A 22,836-nucleotide genomic window follows, 5' to 3' on the forward strand; every position below is an offset into this window, starting at 1 on the left:
AAATGTTTGAGGGATCAAGCTCCAGCGGGTAGGCCAAGCTTCGCTTGGCAAATGATTGAGGGATCAAGCTCCAGTGGGTAAGCCAAGCTTCGCTTGGCAAATGTTTGAGGGATCAGGCTCCAGCGGGTAGGCCAAGCTTCGCTTGGCAAATGTTTGAGGGATCAAGCTTCAGCGGGTAGGCCAAGCTTCGCTTGGCAAATGTTTGAGGGATCAAGCTCCAGCGGGTAGGCCAAGCTTCGCTTGGCAAATGTTTGAGGGATCAAGCTCCAGCGGGTAGGCCAAGCTTCGCTTGGCAAATGTTTGATACTTTTCATACAATGTTAAATGTTTCAAAAAATCATAATAACCATTGATTTTGAATTTTTGTATGAAAAAAGTTTTTTGCTTTTTTAGAAGCAATGGCTGTTCCTGCCATGCCCAAAATCTAATCAGCTCTTCCTTGGTATAACACCGATCAAATGCAAAAAACCAGAAGTTTCTACGATGTCGCGTTTTTGAGTTATCGTGTACATTAACTTGCTTGTTTACAGAAAGCGAATTTTTCGATTTTCTCGGCAATGCCTCAACCAATTTCAAATCTGTTTTTTGATTATGGTGAAGAATTCCAGGCACAAACTTTTTGCCATAGAACGTAACTTGCCATTGTGCTTAGTTTTGCTGGAAAATCCAAAAAACTGGTTTTTCAATCTGAACAAATTCAATACATTCACACGTGAAAACGGTGTGAATATAATAATTTTTTTTAATAAATATGTTGGGGAATTTGGTGGCAATAGAATAGATGTTGGAGATTTTTGTGGCGCATTTTCAGAGGAATATTGGAAAACTTTTGGAGATTTGTGGATTTTTGGGTAGCTTTTATCAGAAATTAGACAGGAATGAGTGGAAAACAGCTTAAAAGACATCAATTTGATGCTTTTTATAGCCATAGCACTTCATAGACAGTAGTTTCAAGGATGCTAGTAACTTAGTCACTTAAAAATGGTATTCCTGTGATTTAACATTGATTAAAGCTCGGGGAGATTGCTGATATGCTTATTTTTGATCAAAAATCTCTACCTATTCCCCAATTTCATGATAAATGCTGTGCAAAAGTCATAAAATTGTCAAAAAATAGTAAACAGCAATCTTGAAATTCATCAAATCATCAAGTCATGCCTTTTATAATCCACAATCCTAATTATAGCGATTTAAGACTTCTTACTGAACTTGTCAGCTAAATTCAAATTCCTTATCATTCTCCTAACACACAGACCCCCAAAAACATCAACTTCTGTCCAATTCCAATTCACTCTACCACTAATAATCCCCAAACAACGCTCTTTTTCCACCTCATTGCCTCCAAAACACATGCTAACATAAAAATTTATGAATATCTTGCTTAATTAAAAGAAACATGCAATGAATTAATAAATTCAACATTTATTTCAGTACATGGAAGTCAAATATCACTCATGTCTGGCGGTTCATCAATGTATGGCTCAACAACCGAAGAACAACGACAAGCAAATGAAGTACGACGCTTAAAACGTGAATTGACTGAAGCACGTGAACAAGTTATGAGCTTATCGAGTCAATTGTCAACGAATGTAAGTAGAAAAGCCTTTAAGTGTTTACCACTCGTCTGTCAATCTTTGTTTTTGAGGACAGAAAACAACAAAATGTTTGTTATGTCATGTTATTATTCCTAGATCTCGAGAACTAACAAAATATACATAACAATTTTAATCGGATCAGTTTTATTTTTCACGAGTGGGAAATGGAAGCTTCCACTTAAAGCTTTCGACGATTGTAAAACAATATTGTTCTTGTAAGGGTGGACTTGGATGTTTACACAAATGCCAAGCTTTTGCCCGATTCATAAATCATATCAAATGATACATAAAATGATATTGAATAGTTCGTATTGAATCAATATTTGCCATAGAAATAGAATGAATAAACGAAAGAGACGAGTTGATGGATGATAAATATTATTTCTTTTAGTTATATACAGTTTTGTAATCTATCATTGACTTGGTTATGTAGGGAGTCATCGATTAAAAAAAGTGGGAAGGGGGAATGAACTGATAACTGTTGTGTAATGTTTGAGTTATGATTAAATTGATAAGAAACTTTTTGGAGTGGTTTGTTTAGTGATTTTTTTTAGATTTTATCAGATATGAGCTTGACAGTGTAAGAACTGACAGGTAATATTGTAAAATTTATGTAGTACTGATGACCATTTCATGCTTAATTTGAGTTTAATGATTTAAAGACGTACCTACTTACTTGGCTGGGGCGCACGAGGCATTGTCGCGTTTAAAGAACGTCTGTAGATAGCTCGATCTTTCGATTACTTCTGCTAATTTGGGATATTGAGAAAAGACGTTCTATTGAATTAATAAACATCTTGACAAACAATGATCATGTTCAGTGGGATCTCCGGGAAACATAATATGAAATTCCGGACCAAGACAAGTATGCGTATCTCTAGCTCCAGGCCAAGGCTTGATTCGATTACATCAGACTTCATTCCAAAGTCTAGTCGTCCTGATGATGGATTTTCGTGATTCTGACCTCAAGCTCAAACTACATTCAATAAAATCTAGCTTCATGTCACAATCAAGTCATCTCATTTTCGGTCATTTCTATGCCGTGTGCTTTCCGAGACTGAAGTGTTCTCTAGAGCTTAATACGTGAATTTATCATACCGTTGACATATTTTAACAGTATCATTGTGTATTTAAGTAGTTTTGGGAGTCCTTCTTTAACCAAAATGATCAAAATTATTATATTCATTCTTTGTGGCATTATAATAAGGATTATCTTCCAAGTCGTCGACATTATTACTACATAATTCCACATTATGATCTTAATAACCATGATTTAAGTCTATTTGATAAACTTGGTTAAATTAAGACCTCAATAATCTCTTAATATGCAAATAAACAAAGTAAATCCAATTATTCATTCACCTAGAGTTAACCAAGAGTAAATTACAAATATTTTCTTCCATAATTAACCGCAATTATGCAAAATTTTCCACTCAATTATGAGTCATTAACCTCATTAAAACTCATACTTTTTTCATCTTCAATATGCAATAAGAAGGAAATTCTTAATTAAATTTTCAATAAATTTTCTCAATTTAATTGCATCAAAAATTAAAAAAATTTACCCATAAAATGTTTCAAACTCCATTAACATTCAATTTATAGGAACATTAAAATAAATAAAATTGTCTTAATTTCCACTTTAAAAAAGAGAATTCTCGATGATTAAAGAACTTTGTCGCTGCAAAGTTGAATTTTATGTCTGCAAAAAAAAAAATCGGCGAGAATTATAAAATGCAATAAATGTCACGTTAGTGCATCTATAAATCATTCCAAATTCGTGTGATGTATTCACAACACATCTTTAAGTTTACTTTAAAATCGCATTAAATAATTTCGCATGTTCGTAAAAATTGAGCTTTACTCGTGCATTAAAGCGATTATGGCAATTTATTCTTCGTACCAAAAAATAAGAAGGCAAGAAGGAATCGATATTTTATTGAGACAAGAAAATTCTTGGTTCATTTGCCATTACCCAATATATCTTTTATTTTTATTATATATTTTCATTGTCATTGATAAAAATAAGACAAGCTTGAATGGGTTCACGAAGTTACATCTGAAATCTCGACATGTGCCATCGACACACATTCTCGGAGTTGTCTTACAAGCTTACATGCATCAAAAAAATTATTTTTTAATGATTTTTGTATTTTTGTTGTATCTCGATGGAGACGAAACGTGAGGAAGGTTGGGCTTTTTGTTGATGGTTTGACTATGTGACTGGAGGATTTTTTGTGGGACATAATTCAATATTGTCAACATGATATGAGTTGCAACACTAATGTAATTTGAAAATACTATTAAATTTTTAAGAACCGAGTAAGCAACTTGACACAATGTCTAGTAAATGACTGGATTTACGGTCGACAAATGACATTTTCTCTGGACTATTCCCAAAAAAATTGCCTTTAATTGATCGTAGGTCTAGTTATTGACTAGAAAATATGTCAAGTTGTATAAAGTGCCCCACTTTGGGCACTTTGAAGGACGTAAGGACAATTACACCTTAGAAGCAATCCAGACCAGTGTTTGGAAGGTTTTTGAATGAGCATAGTTGAATTTTGTCCATAAATACATGACAATCTAAAAAATTTCAGTATTAGGGCTTTCTCCTGGCTTTCTCAAATACCAATTGATTACCCGAAGAGCACAAATCGATTAATAAAAAAAATTCGAATCTAGGCTGATGTGACGCTAACTTGGTTCCGGATTTGATTTAAAACCGCCTGTATACCAGAGTCACACCGATTTGGAAAGCTATGCTATTTGTAAGCTATTTGTGCTACAAGTGCTTCAAATTTCCGATAGTCATCCAAAAAAGGCTAACTTGACAATTCCACAAACTCTAAAAAATGCGCCTCAAACTCTCAAAACTCACAAAAAACCCTTTTATCAATTTATTTTTTTTATCATTCTTCCTCTGTGTTACCATTGACAAATACCCTTGAAATGCATCTCTGATCTAAGTTGAAATAATCTTCATTCATTGATCTTTTCGTCTGATTTTTTTTAATTTTCAATTCTCGGTCTTTTCATTCTCTTGTCTCTCCTCCATGGAGTATAATAAATAATACTTTAATACTGAAATTAGAACTCGACTTACAAACATTTACCCACGTCTCACATGAAACTACATGAAAAATGTCAGCGGAGTGTATCAAATTAATTCGATTATGTTAAAGTCATAAATGAAATTAGCTTCTAAGGTAGCGAAGCGATGGGAACAAATAAGACGAAAAAAATTCTCGATTCACCTTTCATTATAATTTTATTTTTTATCGTCTTTCCTTTTACTTCTCATCGTTCATCCCCTTTTTTTATTATCGAGTGTAACGTAATTATCAATTTCGATCTCTTCTTCATTCTCATTCTATTTGTTTGAAGAAAAGGAAAGTAAAAAATAAATTATTTGAGGACATTGAAGGCACACAATCAACAAGTTTTCAATGTATGGTTTATGTGTATTGGGAGGGCTTCATAACGGACAATAGACAACAATTTCATAGACCTGTATTGATGATGATCTTTTTATGGATTGATATGGATGTTATCCTTTGTTGGGTAGATCGCAGGCAGTTCTTTATAGTGGTGTAGATTTTTTTTTATTTGTTGAGAAATATTTGGGCGAAGATTTTGAAATGAGATACTTGGATTTTTGAGTTAAAAGGTCTTTTGTAGGTTGCATGATGCTTATGAGTTGATTTGAAGTTGGCTCAACTCCATATTCCGAATATTCTGGTCAACTTCAAGCTCTGCTTAGCGCTAGTTAACGTTCTATCTATTCATAATTGCTAAATATGCTACTTGAGCTAGAATCATGCTCCTATGGACTCCTGCACTATTTTTAAACAATAGTCTCAAACCATACATTCAACTTACAGATTCTTGTAAGGATCCCAACACACATCCATACACAATAACTAAAAAATCATCTTTTCAAAAGCCATTATTCAACATCTCGCAATTAATCAATGAAATTGTTGTTCAAAATATTTAAAACATGAGCTCACTTCTTTTAATATCTTGATAAATGTCCTCTCAATAAGTGTATTTTGACTTGTTACGTGTAGCTATTGACTCTTCGTCTAGAAGAAAAGAGGATTAAAAGTATAAAAAAAATATATAAAATCTTTTGAAGAATGTGAAGTGAGTAAGGGTTGAGAATGTAGAAGATTTTCAAGACTTTATTATTATTTGAATTAATAATGCATTTTTTATAGTCTGGAAGATACTTATTGAAGGGATTGTCTTTGTATTCTATTTCTAGTTCTCTTTGTTGCATTGATTGAATATTTATGATTCATATTAGATTAATTTTTAGTTCTGGATATTAAATGTTTATTGGAAATGCATCAGAATTTTATGGAGACTTAGAGCAACTTTGAAACTGTCTGAATGTGAGTTTTGTAGCTTCTTATTGTCTTTTATGATATGCAAAATCAAAATTTGAGTTTCAAATTTCATTAAATTGTTCTGAAGTTATCGATTCAGATTCTGAATCAATTTTACAATCAATTTATTCAAGTATAATGCCAAAAAATCACAAATCTTCAGCATTATCCAATAAAATATTCCATTTATCATTTCTAGTTCCAAAACTCCACCCCATAAATCCAATCCAACCAAAACTAAAATCCGCAAAACATATTTTCCACTTAAAATTTTCCCCTACCTAATTTAAATTCACCAAAAAAACCGCTTCATAAATGTCTGCATTTAATTGCTTTAAATGTATATCTAAAATCCCTCTAGAGCATGCAATCATCCACAAACATTGAATCCATTTATCACTAAAATTTGATAATATTCTCTCACAGACCCTTCTATTACATCCATTTCAATTTGACATTTTCCATATCAATTTAATTAATATTAATTACGCATTAGACCGATTAATGTCATTTTAGTTGAAACATAAAGTGATGAACTTTATCTCTTTAATTTCGTTCATTAGCGTCTTTTTTTTGGGGACGAACATCTTTGATGGATATTCGTTGTCCTTCTTAATTAATTACGTTGTTTAGATTTTAAGACATTAAATAATGGTTGTTATGGGAAAGAAGTCTGTAGCTTGACTGTAGCGATTTAATATTGAACGAAAAAGGATAGAGGATGTGTAGAGGTTAAGATTGTTGGTAAAGATAAGAACTGAGGTAGTTTAAAGGATGTTCAATGATTTTCTGAGACAGATTCTGGTGAAATCGGGTATTTTTGACTTGATATGGCTTCATTTTCTTGTGTTGATACTTAAATGACCTTCCTAAGCAGTGAAATCAGCCTTACTTAAAGCCAAGCCAAGGCGAAAACAACCGGATTTGCCAATGGCAGCCACTTGGCTTTAAGTATACTGCCACCTCGTAGCCGTGGTGGAAACATTTCAATATGTGCCGATCGGGTTAGTGTCTTCTGTTAATACGGTAACAGGGTGAGCTGCCTTAGCGAACATGTTGTGCTGATCGGGCTCAATATTGATCCTTAAAGTCAACCTTGCAGTGGTTTTAATACTAATATTGTGCACTACAGCAGTTACAACACTCCTAATCAGTACCAGATTCAAATTTACACTCAGAATACCAATTATAGATCTCTAAATTACCTTTACGTCCCAAAAATTCCCAATCTAACTCATCATGTGCAACCAATTCAAATTTCCAATGACTCTATCTCATTCTACGTCAATTCTACGTCAATTTCATTTAATTTACACAACAACCTGTAAAACTACTCAAAAAATTTCTTATCCAAACAAATTTAAAGGTCTGGTATTTAAAAAATTATCAAAGCATTTCTGCGTAACATTTTCATTGTCAATTCACAACTCAGAAAACATAATTTGTAGTTAAAATATTACGACACAATTCACAAAAAGAATTAGTTGCGAATTTCGCTAATAGATTCGCTAATCAACATTTCAAACATCCATAAATATTCATAGACGCGTTGAAAGAATAATTAAATTAAATTAAAATGAAGACATAAATTAATTAAAAATTATAAATTGAGTCTTGAAAGAAGTCTTCCTTAATGAACTATTTATCCTTTCTATTATTCAAATTCTAAGTAGCAACAGAGGAAGTTTATTGTATCTCAAAACTTACTTTATTGTTTGCTAATGTCTGAAGTTTTTATGAAAATCAAACAGTCAACAAAACTTTATTTTTTTACTGGAAATGCATTCAATAATTGAGATAAAATAAACAAATATCTTAACACCTTTTTAAAAGAAGATGTGCTGCTTATTCATCTTGGATGTCGAATGAGACCTGTTGATGAATGAGTAGATGTGAAATAAATTCAATTAACACTATAAAAATGCAGAATTGTTGATTTAATACCTGAGAAATGTTTTAATTTTCGTCTAAATTTAGAGACTTATTCACAATAGCGATCAACAACTCTGACAACTTAGATGTAATACTGTTCCCAAAGAAAGTATTTAATTGATGCTGAAATTAACAAGTACAAATTGTATTTTCAATAGAAAGATGTCACTTAGTTTCTAGTAAAGTGCTGTCAATTGTTTAATGAATTTTCTCATCATTCATTTTTCATGATTAGGTTGATTGAAAATCAGATAAGCATCGTGAAACGTTAATAAGACACTAAGTGTGAATGATACTGAATTATAGTCAAGTTGCTAATGGATTGGGATGAGCTCAAGATGAGGTTTGATCTAGTAGATGCTGAATCATGTTCAGAATGTTTGAAATTTGATGAAATTGTAGTCAATTGTATTTGGAATTAAGGAAGGCAATCGAGAAATTGGGGAAAGTTAAGATCAATTTTGGAATATTCTAGTGCCTTGCTACATGGCAAACGTAGCATTTGAAAAGAGACTGTTGATAAAGACCACAATGCAGTTTTATTAGAAATTGTCTGACAAAATTCAACAATAGAGCCAACTTCAGACGACATCTGTTGAATTCCTTGAATCACAATTGATCTGCTTGACTAGCGAAATAAGTAAGTTTGTGCCTTGCTGCGACATACTGATTAAAACTGACTAATTAAATGTCATTCATCAAATCTTACTAATTGATCTACATTCCAATTTGAAACAACTTATTTAATTATATGAACATATGGATATCTAAATACATAAGGTAATTAATGTAATAAATACAGTATATCTGTGTAATTTGCAGCAGCAACTCAACAAACTGCATTCTAGAACTTTACAAAGAGACAAAATTGTCGTCATTGTCATTGAAAAGAAGGAAGTAACTGGACATGAAGTATTTTCTCTTTAACTGATCGTAAAAAGTTGTCGTTAAATCCATAGTCGTCCTTAATTCCAGTTCAATGGTCATCCATTCACATGTTTTCCTGTAAAATTTTATCAGGATTTTATTGTCAACAATTTATTTGATTTTTCAAGAGCTTAGAATCGTTTTGTTTGTAATTTTTAAGAGGTTAAGCCTTTAAAACGTTATCCTTCTCTACAAACACAACCTTACATACTCTGTGTTTGCATGTTGCTGTCTAAAAACAACAAAACATCCATTGACATATCGGAAATAAATTACTAGAAATTTCTTCAATATTTGGGTCAAAAATATCTTCATCACCTTTCCAAAAATTCATTAAGTCATAAAAATTGCGTGACTTCTTCAAGTCTCCCTCAAAAAATGCATTTTCAATATTTTTTATTAGTCAATTCCTTTACTTTCTTTCCAAAAAATGAGTCCCAAAAAAAATATGATTATTATCACGAAGGAAGCATAAATAAGAAGGACATTGACTAATGTGTGCAGGCTAACTAACTAACAAAATATGTGTGTGGAACAAGAGCTGTAAAAGAAAGAGAATTAAATAAGAGAGCGAGAAATTATTACCTGCTGACAGAATCGATTCCTGTAAAATAGAAGAAGAAGAAAGAAGAACAAGAAGTAAGAAAATAATTTTTTTTGGAGAAGTCCAACACCTGAAGAATAAATTAAAGATTGAATGAGCGGGAGAAAGAAGTAAAAAAAGTGGAGATGGATTGTAAGTGATGTCTAGCATTTATGAGTGGATATAACTAACAGCCGTTGCCATTTATTAGGAGTATAAGTGTAATAATTAAGTGTAAATTAAATTATATTACCAAAAAGGCTCAAATCAATTCGCTGGCTGTACTGATCAATCCAAGGTCCCTCTCTCAGATGTAGCCTGTAACTGACCCTTTTGCTGGCTACTGCTTGTCAATTTCCAATACACAAATCAGTTAATCTATCGAAAACCTGCCTTTGAACCAGCTTTTGGACCGACTAATCGAATTATCCTATTCGGGTATGCAGCTTATATATCTGAAACTAGCTATGGACCTCGAACGATTGAATCAGTATCAAACGTTTCCTATTGAAGACAACTGACAAAGGTTTTTCCCATGAATGAAAATCATTACAACAGTTAGTAATGATTTTTAAATGATCAGCTAGATTTTGAACTCACAGATGCTTCCTTGGACTTAACAAACTACCTTAACTTCTGATCTTCCTAATCCTGACACAAATAAATTACATAATTTATCAACACCCCCCTTAAAACTCCATTGATTATCCAATTTTGACAGTATAAAAATATCTTTTTATTATTTTGTACATCATGACGTACCTTTATGTCTTCAACATGTGAGAATAATGTCCGTAGCTGTTAGTTTTTTGAGTTATGGAAATCAGATGATCAATTTACATACATTCATCATGTTTCTCGTGTTTATTATTCTAGCATAACCTTTATTTACTTACACATATGTGGAGCTGTAAAAGACATACACAAGGTTCTTATTAAGAGACATAAAACAGATGAGAAACGACCTCAAAAAAGGACAAACAGTAAAAAATAATCTAAAAATATATACACAATAATGTGCAGCATAAACTATATTTTTTTGTTATTTCTATTCCTTCTTCTTCAATTTCGTTAATTAAAATTGAGTCAATGAAAGAAAAACAACTTTAGTTCTTCCCTTGTTAGCTGTACATCGCTCACAGTCGAGGGAAAAAAATAAATGGCAATAAAACTATCACTCCGGCATAAATGTATCAATTTAACAACTTTATCGATTTCCAACAGTTTTTCCTCTTCTTTCACAACTTTTTCATACGAAGCATAAACATAAAAATTTATTTCAACAACTTTTTTTGTGTTGTTTACGGCAAAAAAAGAAGTTGTAAGAGATGGAACCCACACATTGATGAATATTTTCGCTCTTTGTTTGGTCTTTTTAGCGGGATTTGTTGGAGGATAATGATGGGATGTTTTGTGGGATGGATGCATTTTGTCTTGAAGGATTTATGGTGGAAAATGAAAAAAAAAAAAAAAAAAATTATTTCCAACAAAAAAAATAGACAAAAAAACTTTTAATAGACGCCAGATTAGATACTTGAATAATTTTGGAATTTTAGGATTTGAACCAGTAAACCTTCAACAATTCTTATGTTGATTTATTCTCTTTATAGTGATTTCTTAATGGATTTTCTTATTGAATTAAAATTTTAAAATTTCTATAAAAAAAACTCATTTAAAACGTCATTTCAGAGTGTGGCTGTCTCAAAAACTATGTTGAGTTCGGACTGTTCAAATTTTTCGACAATCTAATGTTTTCAAATCAAATTTGCTATTTGTGCTTGCCAGGATGCTTCTTTTAATTATTTACATCAAATCTGTATAGAGTGACAAAAATGAAAAAGACTCCGACTTGGAGCTTATAAGGCTCCTTTAAACCTAATTTGTTAACTTTTAAAAGAAATCTTCTATCTTTGGTAGTCTTATGGACGTCAATTGAAAGTTGCTTCCATTTGATGTTGATAAAAAGCCTCAAAAACTCCATGGTTCGGCCTTCTTCATTTGAGTTGCCCATATGTCCACCCCAATAATCAAACTCAATAATAATCATGTCAAATGCGCCCAATAAAAACTCTGCACCACAATTCCAATCCACAAACTCACAACTCTCCTTATTATTCCTTAACATTGTCATACAAAACTACCATGATCGTAATTGCTTACATTTCAATGTTCGCATTCAGAACATGACAAAAAAAAAGAATTTTTTATTAAGCCAGAATAAGAATTGTTGGCGACAAATTTTCAAGGATTTTTATTATATTATTTTCTCTTTCAATCCAATTACACAATAAAGCAACTCCTCAGCACCATTCAGATCGCATCCCTGCCTATTAAAAAATTCTACATTTGTGTGCAGCACACAATCATAAAGGAGAGAAAGAAAAAAAAAAAAACATAAAATTGTTATGAAGTTTTTAAAAGAAATTTGAGAGTTAAAGTTTGCTCAGAGAGTTTATTAGGCTCTTTACGCTCACAAGAATTGAACAACAGAGGAGAAGAATAACAAAAAAAAAAGTAAACGATCAGTTTAGTTTGGTTTGAGGAATCGAATTAACTGTTGTGCTGCGGGAAAAAAAATATTTCAAGTCGTTCCGGGATCGCAGTTGAATATTATCGGAATAAAAACACTCAATTGTGCTGAACGGTAGCATTAATCCCATACTGGATAGTTTATACACGAATATTGGAATATAAATTAAAATGTTAATAGCTTTATAAGCTACAGTGCTGAATATTTAGTGATGCAAAATAAAAAAAATTAATAAAAATGAAAGGAAAAATTAAAAAAGTTTAATTAACACACAAAAAAAATAATATAAATCGGAATATTAAAGTGAAGATCGCAATCAGTTCCAAAAAGAATCGCAAATGAATATAAAGTAATGCAAATTTTGTGTTTACAACAGCAGCTTTTATTTTTGTTAATTTATTTGTGCATGCAATTCTATAAAGATTCATTGTGCATATATAAAATATATTATTTCTCTTCTGTTGGATATGCCGAGTGTTGCATTTTGATCCATTAGTTGAATTTTTTGATGATCCATCATTTATTCATTCAAGTGAGAAATGAAATATTAAAAAACAGAAGAAGAAATGGAAATAAAAATATTAAAAAAATACAGTCTGGGGTCTGTTTTGAGTCAAATTATTATTGAACCCTCGATTTAGATCACTAAAATGCTTTTTGTATGGTAAATTATCATGAAGATCGATTGAATGATTTCAATACAGTTGAATATTGCGATTCATCCTGTTGTTCCCTACAGAACATGAATATAGAAATAATTATTGAAGGCCAAATAGCAGCTGCTGACAAAGATTATCTAATAATTCTTTGATGCTTAACAGATGATTCTGAAAAATAAAATATGAATTTTCGAGTGGATGACTGCCATTAAGAAACTGTATTTTGAAACTTATGTTAAGCAATAGAGTGCTAGAAAATTGAAATTCGGAAGCTACAAGTCGTTGGTGGTTTTAGTGCCTTTTGGTTAGCAGCTGAATATAACTACAGTCGGTGTTGGTATAGCAATTGAATATAGTCACAATCAGCTTTAATCAGCTGCTATCCCAACACCACTAAATCATCCTCCTTAATTGCAATATTACCAAAACTAAAAGCCATCAACGTCAACCTAATATCCCATACAAAAGTTCCTTTAATGATCTAAAACATCTAACCAAGGGTTAGACTCAAAACTGACATACCCGCCCCAGAATGCTATAAAATAATTTTGATATGTGATGAATAAAGAACCATTCATAAAACTGAAATCCTTAATGCATTTAAAGAATAATCAAAAAAAAAAATTGAAAAGAAGAAGAAAAATTGTGATTAATGAAGTGCATTTCCTTATGTCAAATACTCATGCAACATAGCTTTACATAACGTTTTATTGTACATGATAGTTTTCTTATAAATTGGAATGAAAGAATTCCTTTTGTTCTCAATTCTCTAAACTATTCTCATAATTGACATACAAATAAATACGACCGAGATATGTGAGAGGAGCGATATTGATATTGATGATGAATACTTAATTTCTATTGTACATATGAACATAAATAAATTCATGAGGATGAGATGTAGAAGAAGAAAATAAATATTATAAAATCTGATGACTCGCGATTTGGTGTATTTTAATGGATATTGTATAAGTTGAATATGAAACAATGGGATTGTTAATGGTCGTCCCTTGGGAGAGTTTTGGATTGGATGTTTGGAATTTTGATATGATATAGACCCGGAAGACACACGTCGGAGAAATTGCTGAAAATTCGGTTTCAGATCGACATGGCTTTGATTTGAGACCAGATTTCATATAATCTGAACTAAGGTCAGTGCTACGCTGGCCTGGGGCCTAATTTTAAGCCTTGTCAATGCCATGTGCATTCCAGAAGTGCAATAACAATGGACATTATGCTAAGCAATTACTGAAGAATTTTAATCAAGCATTATGCTGGGTTTATGATTGCTGAAGAGTATTCTAATAGTGAAATTGGTGATGTAAGTCAATAGCTCGATGTTGACTTGAATTGCGAATTCCGTCCGAAGTAGAGCCGACCCTTCCATTCAAAATCAATGTTGTATGTATTCAAGCTCTGTCTTCAAGTCATAAACAGCTCCCTTTTAGAAACAAGCAGAAATAAGTTCAAAATTGCGATAAAACCTCAAAATTAATACTAAATTTTCTAAATCTCAACACCAAGTCCCATAAAGTTCAGCACAAAATGTCTCCAATTTCTTCACAATTTCTATCTCAAAAAGAGATGCAAATTTCATCCCAACAACCATATAGCTTCATATTATCATCATTATTTCATATTTTTCATTCTCTTTCGCACCGCAAACACCAACAACAGCAGAAAAAAATCTCACGAGAAACAGCTTGAAAGTTATTTTATTTGCATTACTGGCATACCTAAATAAACAACAAATAATCCACACACAGAAGTGCATCATCGTATTAAAAATATGATATTTAATGAGGGATATGGATAATATTTTTAACATCCAAATTGTGTCTTGTTCTAAATGCATTTTTTGCACTTTCGAGTTTCTCTACCCTAACTGATTATTTTTGTATCCTCTCATGTGCGTCGTAAATTTCGCTACAAACAATTTCTATGCTGGTGTTTTTTTTTTTTTGTTGTTGTTCCCGGAGTTGAGTGCAGCAAATTAAAAACATCTGGTTGCCAAAATAAAAATGTAAAAAAAATTATGCCAGCCAGCATTAATGCTTCACACTCGTCTCGAAATTCATAAATTTTTATGGGAGGGGGGATCATCAGAATGTAAAGAATTTTACTTTGTGTACATTTCAACAAGAAAGGTACTTAATGCTGATCTATGCTGAAGATAACAAGCATAAATGTATAGCGAAACTAATTTATTCCATATTTAAAAAGTATTTCTTAATTTTTTGTGTACGAGAATCGAAAATTATTCTTTAAGAACCGTAAAATTTTCAACTTCTTCACAGTCCTACTTGAGTGACTCTTTTTTGGCTGACTGAAAGTGCTCGTGTAGATTATTTTTAATGGGCAAAATTTCATGCTGTAAATTCTTTGATTTTTTCAACTGTGTCTGCATCGTCTTTATGGGCTCTTGAAAATTATAACAGAACTTTTTTTTATGGGGGTAACTTGAGGTTGCTTTAGGAAATTACAGAACAGATGTAATGGATATTTGGAAGAAGAAATGAGTCAATTAAGAAAGTTTGAGATTGTTGTGTGAATTTGTGTGATTTTAAGGGTTTAATGGGGTGTTTTTGGGGGTTGCTAAGCTTAGATTATGGCTATGGATGGCAATTTTGTGTCATTAATGCTTGAAATTGAAGAACCATGTCAAACTTATTAAGTTGACCTTCCAATCTCAAAACCAAAATCCAAAAGACCTGCCCCATTCAACTATATCACATGACACAATCTACAAAATCAACCTTTAAAATCCACATCATTTTCAATCTTTTTAATCAACTATTTTTGGCTTTTTCAATCAAAAAATCTCACTTTCATCAACAGTCATCGACACACAATCTATATGCAAATGTTTCATGTCTTTAAATGATCATTAACTTATTAGACATTCAAAAAAAAACTTATTTACTAATTTCTCATGCAAATCTACCTTCAAAATAAATCAATTTACTTAACACTTTGCATAAATCATAGGCAATGTTTACAATAATCTATCCGATTTGATCAATAATTTTTATGTATAAGAAATCATACATGTGATTGAGGATTTTGTTAATGTTTCAAAATGAGCGAGAAATGAAATTAATAAAATAGTAATTTTAGAGATTTAAGATAATTTTTTGGATGGGGGGGGATTTGTCAGTGATGTGTGTTGGAAATTGTATTTTGATCCATTTATGAGGTCATGCTTATTCTGTGTCGATTGGTTCTAAGAAATGGAACTTGGACTCTAAAGGAAAGTGGACTAGTGGAGCCGTATGCACATTGGAATCTAGCCACGTCTGGTTTTGTAGATCAGGGATATGAAACTGATCTTAAAGCCTGAAAAAATTGCCAAAAATCCCAAAAATTTATAAAAATTGAACAAAAATGATCAAAAATTGCCAAATCAGCTCAAAAAATCCCGTTCAGCAACCTTGACTATTCGTCAAGTGTCAAACATCATACCCAAACGACCCCAAAGGATTATACGTGTTTCGTTTGAAATATTTATTGAGTAATGTTTTGATTTATCATTCATCACATTGGATGTAAAAAAAGAGTGGCTAATTTTAGGTTGTGTCATTAATTTGTTGATTTTTTCAATAAATATTTCAATTCATTAAGACAAAATCAGATTGGTCGCGAGTGGAAGTTACGTAGTCGATCATTAAGTTGTCAAAATATGAATATTCAATGAATTATTTTGATTTATAATTTGAGGATTAGGAGCAGACTGCAGAAATTGGTTGAGTTTTGAGTATAATTTATGCTGGGGCAATTACGAAATTCTTGTGCTTATTCGTGTAAAATTACAGAAGATTTTATAATTATTCTCATTCCTAAATCATCGCAATAATTTTTCTTAAAACTTCACATTTCTATACTAAAAACATGAATCAAAATCTCAACCAATTACGAGTCCAATCTCTGAAGTAGCGAATAATGAAATAAAATATGTGTATCATCTCAGAATAAATTATTAGACGAGCAGTAAAGACGTAGAAACAGCAAAGATGAATAATAATTATAATTTTTTTTTAATTATTTACATACGATGAAAGTCAGTTGGAAAATAATGACGATGATTTATGTGAATTTACAAGATGTGTAGCAGAAAACAATTGTCATGTGCGAAATTTTCAAATGCTTGATGCTATTTTAGAACAAAGAAAGATATTTGCATGATGGAATGATGTTGGGGGGAATGGAATGAGTCAGATTATGATTGTAGAACATCTTTGCTGACTGACATTCCTTAGATGAAGCATAGAATAAAGAATTTTTATATAAAGTTAGTTTTTAGTCCAGCAAATCTTAGAAATTCATTAAAACACCAAATTTCTTATCAAAATTGGAATGTCCCAACCCCTTTCCGCCAGGAAGTTGACCAAAAAATGCTCAAAAGTCATTAAAGCTAGTTTTTAGTCCATCAAACCCTAAAATTATACAAAAGTACCAAATTTCTCAACAAAATAGGAATGTCTCAACCCCCTTCCACCAGGAAGTTGACCAAAAACTTCTCAAAAGTCATTAAAAAGCGACCAAAAACAATGGTGAAATTTAAAAACATACAAAAAGTGAATTTTCATCGTAAAAAACCAACATAAAAATCCGAGAATATTAAGAAACGAGGCGGAACTGAGAATGCAAATCATGCATAAGTACAAAAAAAATTCGCATTTTGCTGTCATTCAATATTTCAAAATTGCATTCAAAATGCAACGACACACATAGAGTCACAGTTGAACAATTGATGATTTAATTTAACGCTTTTTGCCACAATTACAGCTAGTTAAAGCCCATTAATCAAGTTGCAAACAGCCAGCAATTTAATTTATTTATGTCAATCAATTTTTTTATTCTCTATTTTTAATCAATGTTGGCTGGAACTACTGTTGTTTATTGCTGCTCCTAGTTAATGCATTTTCGCATTTTTTTCATTACGTAATTCAATGTTTAACAACAATTAAAGTTAATTTTGCATCGAAAAAAAATAAAGCAATTCAAACCACGCACTCAACATATATGTCAGAAATCTATGGTCATTTGCAACAATTGAGTTGCATTAGATTGCACAAAATTGGATTTTTTTTTTATTCAATCTTTTTTTTATTGAGCTTTTCTTGTGATTTGTCATATTCGCATTACATTGTGATCAATTTTTTTAAGGTCGCCCCTTGTGAGGGGTTTTGTGGGGAAGTTCCTTACTTACTTGCTTGGCTTGCGAGACAAAGGAGCCCATTGCCGGGCGTAGGAAATGTCTAAAGACAGCTCTATCCTTCGAAACCTTCTGCCAGTTCGGGATATTAAGGACTCTAGCGTCCTTTTCAACAAATCTAATCCTGGAATTCTTCGAGTTGAGTTTTGAGCACCCTAATGAAACAGATTGTGAGGAAAATGCTGTTAATCGTTGATTTAACCTCTTTCTGGTGTGCTCCTGGCCATAACAATCAATTTAAGCTATTCTGTGTCACACTATGTGTCATTAGCTAACGTAGTCTATTCGTGCAATTGCTTGGCTAGTTTGCAACTATTTGCTGCAAGTTAGCAAGACTTTGCATTGCCAATTAACGTTTTTACGAACTTTTCACTCTGGATTTGAAACTTATTACCTTTTACTGTAAAATCCAGGCTAAAAAGCAATAAAAATGAACAATTCAGAGCTATTGCCTTCAAACCCTGTACTCTATAGAATCATCCATACCCAACAACTCTCAATACCTATTCCAAGAATCTCACGTTCAGGTCCCACCCATAAAACAACTTCTGACAAAACATTTTACAAGGGGACATCTATTAAACGTGCAACAAAAACACATATTTGTGTCACCATAAACCGACATTAAAGTCCATAACACTTCAGACCCCTTAAGTTATTCATAACATAAAGAGAAGCTGAAGAAAAATTATGACGATAATAATAAAAATGTATTAAATGACTGCAAAAGATCATGAATTTTTATGGTCTAGTTGAAGTTCAAAAGCCCTTTTCAAGTAAACTGATGTAGGCACATGCTGTATTGTTAAAAATATTTATTAGAATTGTGACAAGAAAAAATTTCTTTGTTATAAAATATTTTAGTTCTCTCAATTCAGCACCAGTCGACCATAAAAGGGTAAATGATTTGGATAGATTCTATACACAGCCAAGACAGCACAAGTCGTAAATATTTCCATCGAATACCTTTTTTTCTTAATGTCAAAATTGTCATAAATCAAATCATCTTATTTATTCATCAATGCGTGCGGTTTGCCTTCAATATGTCTTAAAAATATGAAAATCTTCAAGTATTTTGTCTCTCGGATGAGTTTGATACAATCACAAGTGCGTAGTTTGCCCTACAAAGTAATTGAGAGTAAAAAAGTCATCAAATTACAAATTACACAACGACTTATTTTTACTGTGTAAACATTTAGTCACCACATGTTGTGATAAGTCATATAATATAGTGTCTTATGTGTTTGGCAATTCGTTCATACGCTTTTTAAGTAATTAACATAGAAACATATAGATTGAGTGAACGAGCGGGAGAGTGAAATAACAAAAACAACACAAAAAACGATCGAGACAACGACCTTGGCTTGATCAATTCTATTTTCCACGGTTATTATTCATTGAATCTTGCTTTTTTTCTATTTTATTTTATCAATTGATTATAGATTTAATGCTCTTATGTAATGTGAACATTAATTATATTTGCATCGTGAGATTTTAATTCAATAACGATAGATTACGGTTTAGGGGAACTCATTGCAATTTGTGAGAGCACTTAATTGAGTATTTAGTGGGATTTGGATGAGAATTGAGGTTAATGATCTCCACGCTTCTCACAAATTATAGCAAATTTGTTAGTTTTAGAGAGTCATTAGTGTTTTTTATTAATTTGACACTTAATCATGATCAATATTTGCACAATTAGTGATTATTATTAATTAATATTGTGAAATAAGTTGATGGAATGAAGTCATTTTAATCCTTGATCATATTTCGTGAATGTAAATATTTAGTCATTAAAGCAGTGTCAACTTCAATAGTTTATATGTGATTTTGAAGATTCTGGGATTGTTATTGGATCCTGACGTCGTCAAATGTCATTTGATCTCTGGCGCTGATTATCAAGGCGTCGGTTTGATGAATTGTTAGTGAAATTATGCAAAATTTGAGACTTTGAGATTAAAAGTCGATGACTTAGGACAGCTTATGGTATGTGGGATGTTGACTAAGGATTCTCTAAGACTAAATAGCCTGTAGCTTAAAGACGCTGCAAGCTATACACTTGAATGCAATTTAAACCATAATCTTAGCTTTACCTTAGGTCAGAGCTCTAGTTTGACCCAAATTACATATTTGTCGAGTCGCCTTAAGTCGACTATTGCATACAAGAGCGGCTTTGAGCTTTATTATAAGCTATACCCCGCTATACCCTAGAATAATTGATACTTAAGTCTCTCATTCTAAATAAAAATCCATAAAAGCTGCTGCATCACCACAGCAAATTTCTCACAACAAACCTAACTAAACTCGATGCATTTTCCATCCCGCTACTTACTATCTTTATCTCATTGAAACCTCTAGTCACGATTTTTGCAAAAAAAAGTTGTGTGCAATAAATTTTCAATCTACAAATCGTTTTGTTGCTTTGTACTCGCTCTATTAAAGTGTTGCATTATTAAATTAATGATGATTTTTTTATATGGTTGAATTGCAATTAGAAATCAAGTTTGTTTGTAACATAAAAATGTTCCCGCAAGATGTGCACCTTACTTAACTGCACTTATGGACGAGAATAATAATAATAATACAAATATTTACAATTTAATTTAATTCTTGAAAAAATTTCAAACCTCTTCATTGAATGAATATCTCATATGGGAAACTGGTTTGATGAGCTCGTGGCGACAAAAATGCCAAACATAAAGAAATACGTTGTTTTGTGTATTTCTTCTTCTTGATGGAACTGGCAAGAATGCCAATAATATCGAAACAAGTCTCAATTTTTCAGTGTAATTTGACATTCATTAGCCAAAAAAAAAGGCGAAAAACGCCAACGATTTACAAAAAAATATAATAATTATTTTTATAGAACCTGCTGTACAGGCAACAATATTTATTTTAGTTTTAACTGCTCAATTTTTAATGCATCGAAATTTAATATTTACCTTCATGGTCAAAATGTAATAATTTTTTTTGAGCTTTAATTTATAGAAATGTATTTAAAATTAATGACATCAAAATAATATTGTGCTGGATGTTTGGAAGTATTAATAAATATCAATAACTGATGTATTTACAGTTTTATTAATTCCATGTAATATGGCAAGATTTTTCAAATTTTTATGGCACAAAAAGTTATAAAAAAGGAATTAAGTGACTCAACAGGAGACGATGACATAAATTGTAAATTCTTCCGGGATTTTGGCAAATTGTGGTCAATAAATTTTTGTCACTTACGATTTTGTGGTGAATTTATTTTGATTGTTGATACTAAATTGGGTATTGAATTTTTTGTTATTGGAGATTATAATATTTATTCTGAATTATGTTGAGCTGTAAGCTTGCTAAATATGGTATATATTGTGACTTTTTTTGGAATTATTAGTTGAGCTTAGTTGATATTTTATTAGTGTGACCCTCTCACTTTTGTTTTAAAAATATTTAGATGACATAATCTATTTTAATCTTTAAACTCTGAATTAATCAGTTTTTGGAATTACTTAGAAATTGTAGCTGTCTAAAAATGGTGTTTGACGATCATTTCGTCCTCGAATCAAGTCTAATCAACTTGTATATTGCGTCTCAAAGTCTAATACCTCTTTATAGCTAAATGAACCTAAGCACATGCTCAATCAAAGTCATAAATCTCCACAAACTCTCTCACATTCTCTCAAAAAAACATCATCGACCAAAATAATCAACAATACCCAAAAGGTTCCCATCATAATATTCAAACTAGCTAAAGCTTACGACTTAACTCATTAAAAATCATCTGATTGCTTCAAGCTTCACTGAACCTTTTATAGCTGATATCAATTTTATAGTCTTATAATCGTAAAGTCTATCAAAGAAAAGTTTCTATTCATCATCGATGATAATCATAGGCTTTAAATTCGATAATCTCATCTCATAGACTTCAAGTCATAATAAGTCAGTGTTGCTGCTGTAATTCCATATTATTTTATTGTGGTTTTATAAACGATAGTAAATTTGTGAACTTAAATAATCCACGAGACATTCTGTGCTTGATCTTTTTGGGCTAATCGTTTAAAAATCGATTTTTATGACTTTTTCCTAAGAAATATTCGAATTTATTAATATTTTTTGGAAGTTTTTCACAGTTCATTTAAATGCGACGCTTGTCGATTAAGATAGGTTAATAACATACGACATAATTGGTTTCCCCATTTACGGATATGGTCGTTAATTGCCAGCAATAACATGTCACGTCAAGTATATATTAAAACTAGGAATCCATTGTTATTATATACTTTTATGACACCATCCACCATTTAATTGCGAAACAGGTAGCAATCTCCCGCTGATTATTTTGTAGTGACGGCTACTTAGATGAGTCGTATCATGTGACATAGTGGAATTCTTGGTAATTTGAGATGATGCTGATTGAGAATTTTAAATCAGATCCGGATTCTAGAGGTTGAGGTCTGAAATCAGATATATAAGACATTGGATGCTTTGAGTTCCATTGACATTTATTTCTACAAACTATTCCAACACATAACCTCAAAATCACATCCCAGCCCATTAAATCCATTAAATGTGCATTCAATTACATACAAATAAAAATCATAGACAACTTAGCAAAAGTTCAATGAGTTTAAAATCACTATATGTAATTTCCAGAAGCAATTTAGTTCAATTAATTGAATTTATATGGAAGTAATTCAGAATTAAAGTGACTCATTCATGATCATGCACATACATACCGATAACATTGTCAATTAATACAGATTGCAATCAATATAAGGTCAATTGGAATCCTTAGTTCAAGCTAAAACATGTATGTTTACTTACTTTAATGAATTATTATTGCCAATAATTTGTTATTATTGAAAATTTCTGCTAATGTGGCAGGAATGTCACGACTTTTTTGCTAGTTATGTGAATTTTATGGTTAAGAAATGACTCTTGAGGCTGGAAATGTCATGAATTGTTTCAAATTTGGAAACCTAATTACAAGTTTGACTTCCATCCAGTAATTTT

At 31.6% G+C, this 22,836-nt stretch overlaps 1 protein-coding gene across 8 annotated transcripts in view; it reads left to right on the plus strand.

Annotated features, from left to right (window-relative positions):
• Nucleotides 1-22,836, plus strand: part of LOC139098383 (protein sickie-like) — a 215,028-nt gene that overhangs the window by 160,114 nt on the left and 32,078 nt on the right. For all 8 annotated transcript variants that reach the window (XM_070650570.1, XM_070650562.1, XM_070650565.1 and 5 more), the window contains one exon: nt 1,432-1,589. In XM_070650570.1, coding sequence (XP_070506671.1) covers nt 1,432-1,589 — 158 coding nt within the window. The remainder of the gene's footprint in view (nt 1-1,431; nt 1,590-22,836) is intronic.

Source organism: Chironomus tepperi, unplaced genomic scaffold (genome assembly GCF_022539635.2).
Source record: "Chironomus tepperi strain 1889 unplaced genomic scaffold, CSIRO-AGI_Ctep_v1 contig_445, whole genome shotgun sequence".
Classification (NCBI taxonomy): Eukaryota; Metazoa; Arthropoda; class Insecta; order Diptera; family Chironomidae; genus Chironomus; species Chironomus tepperi.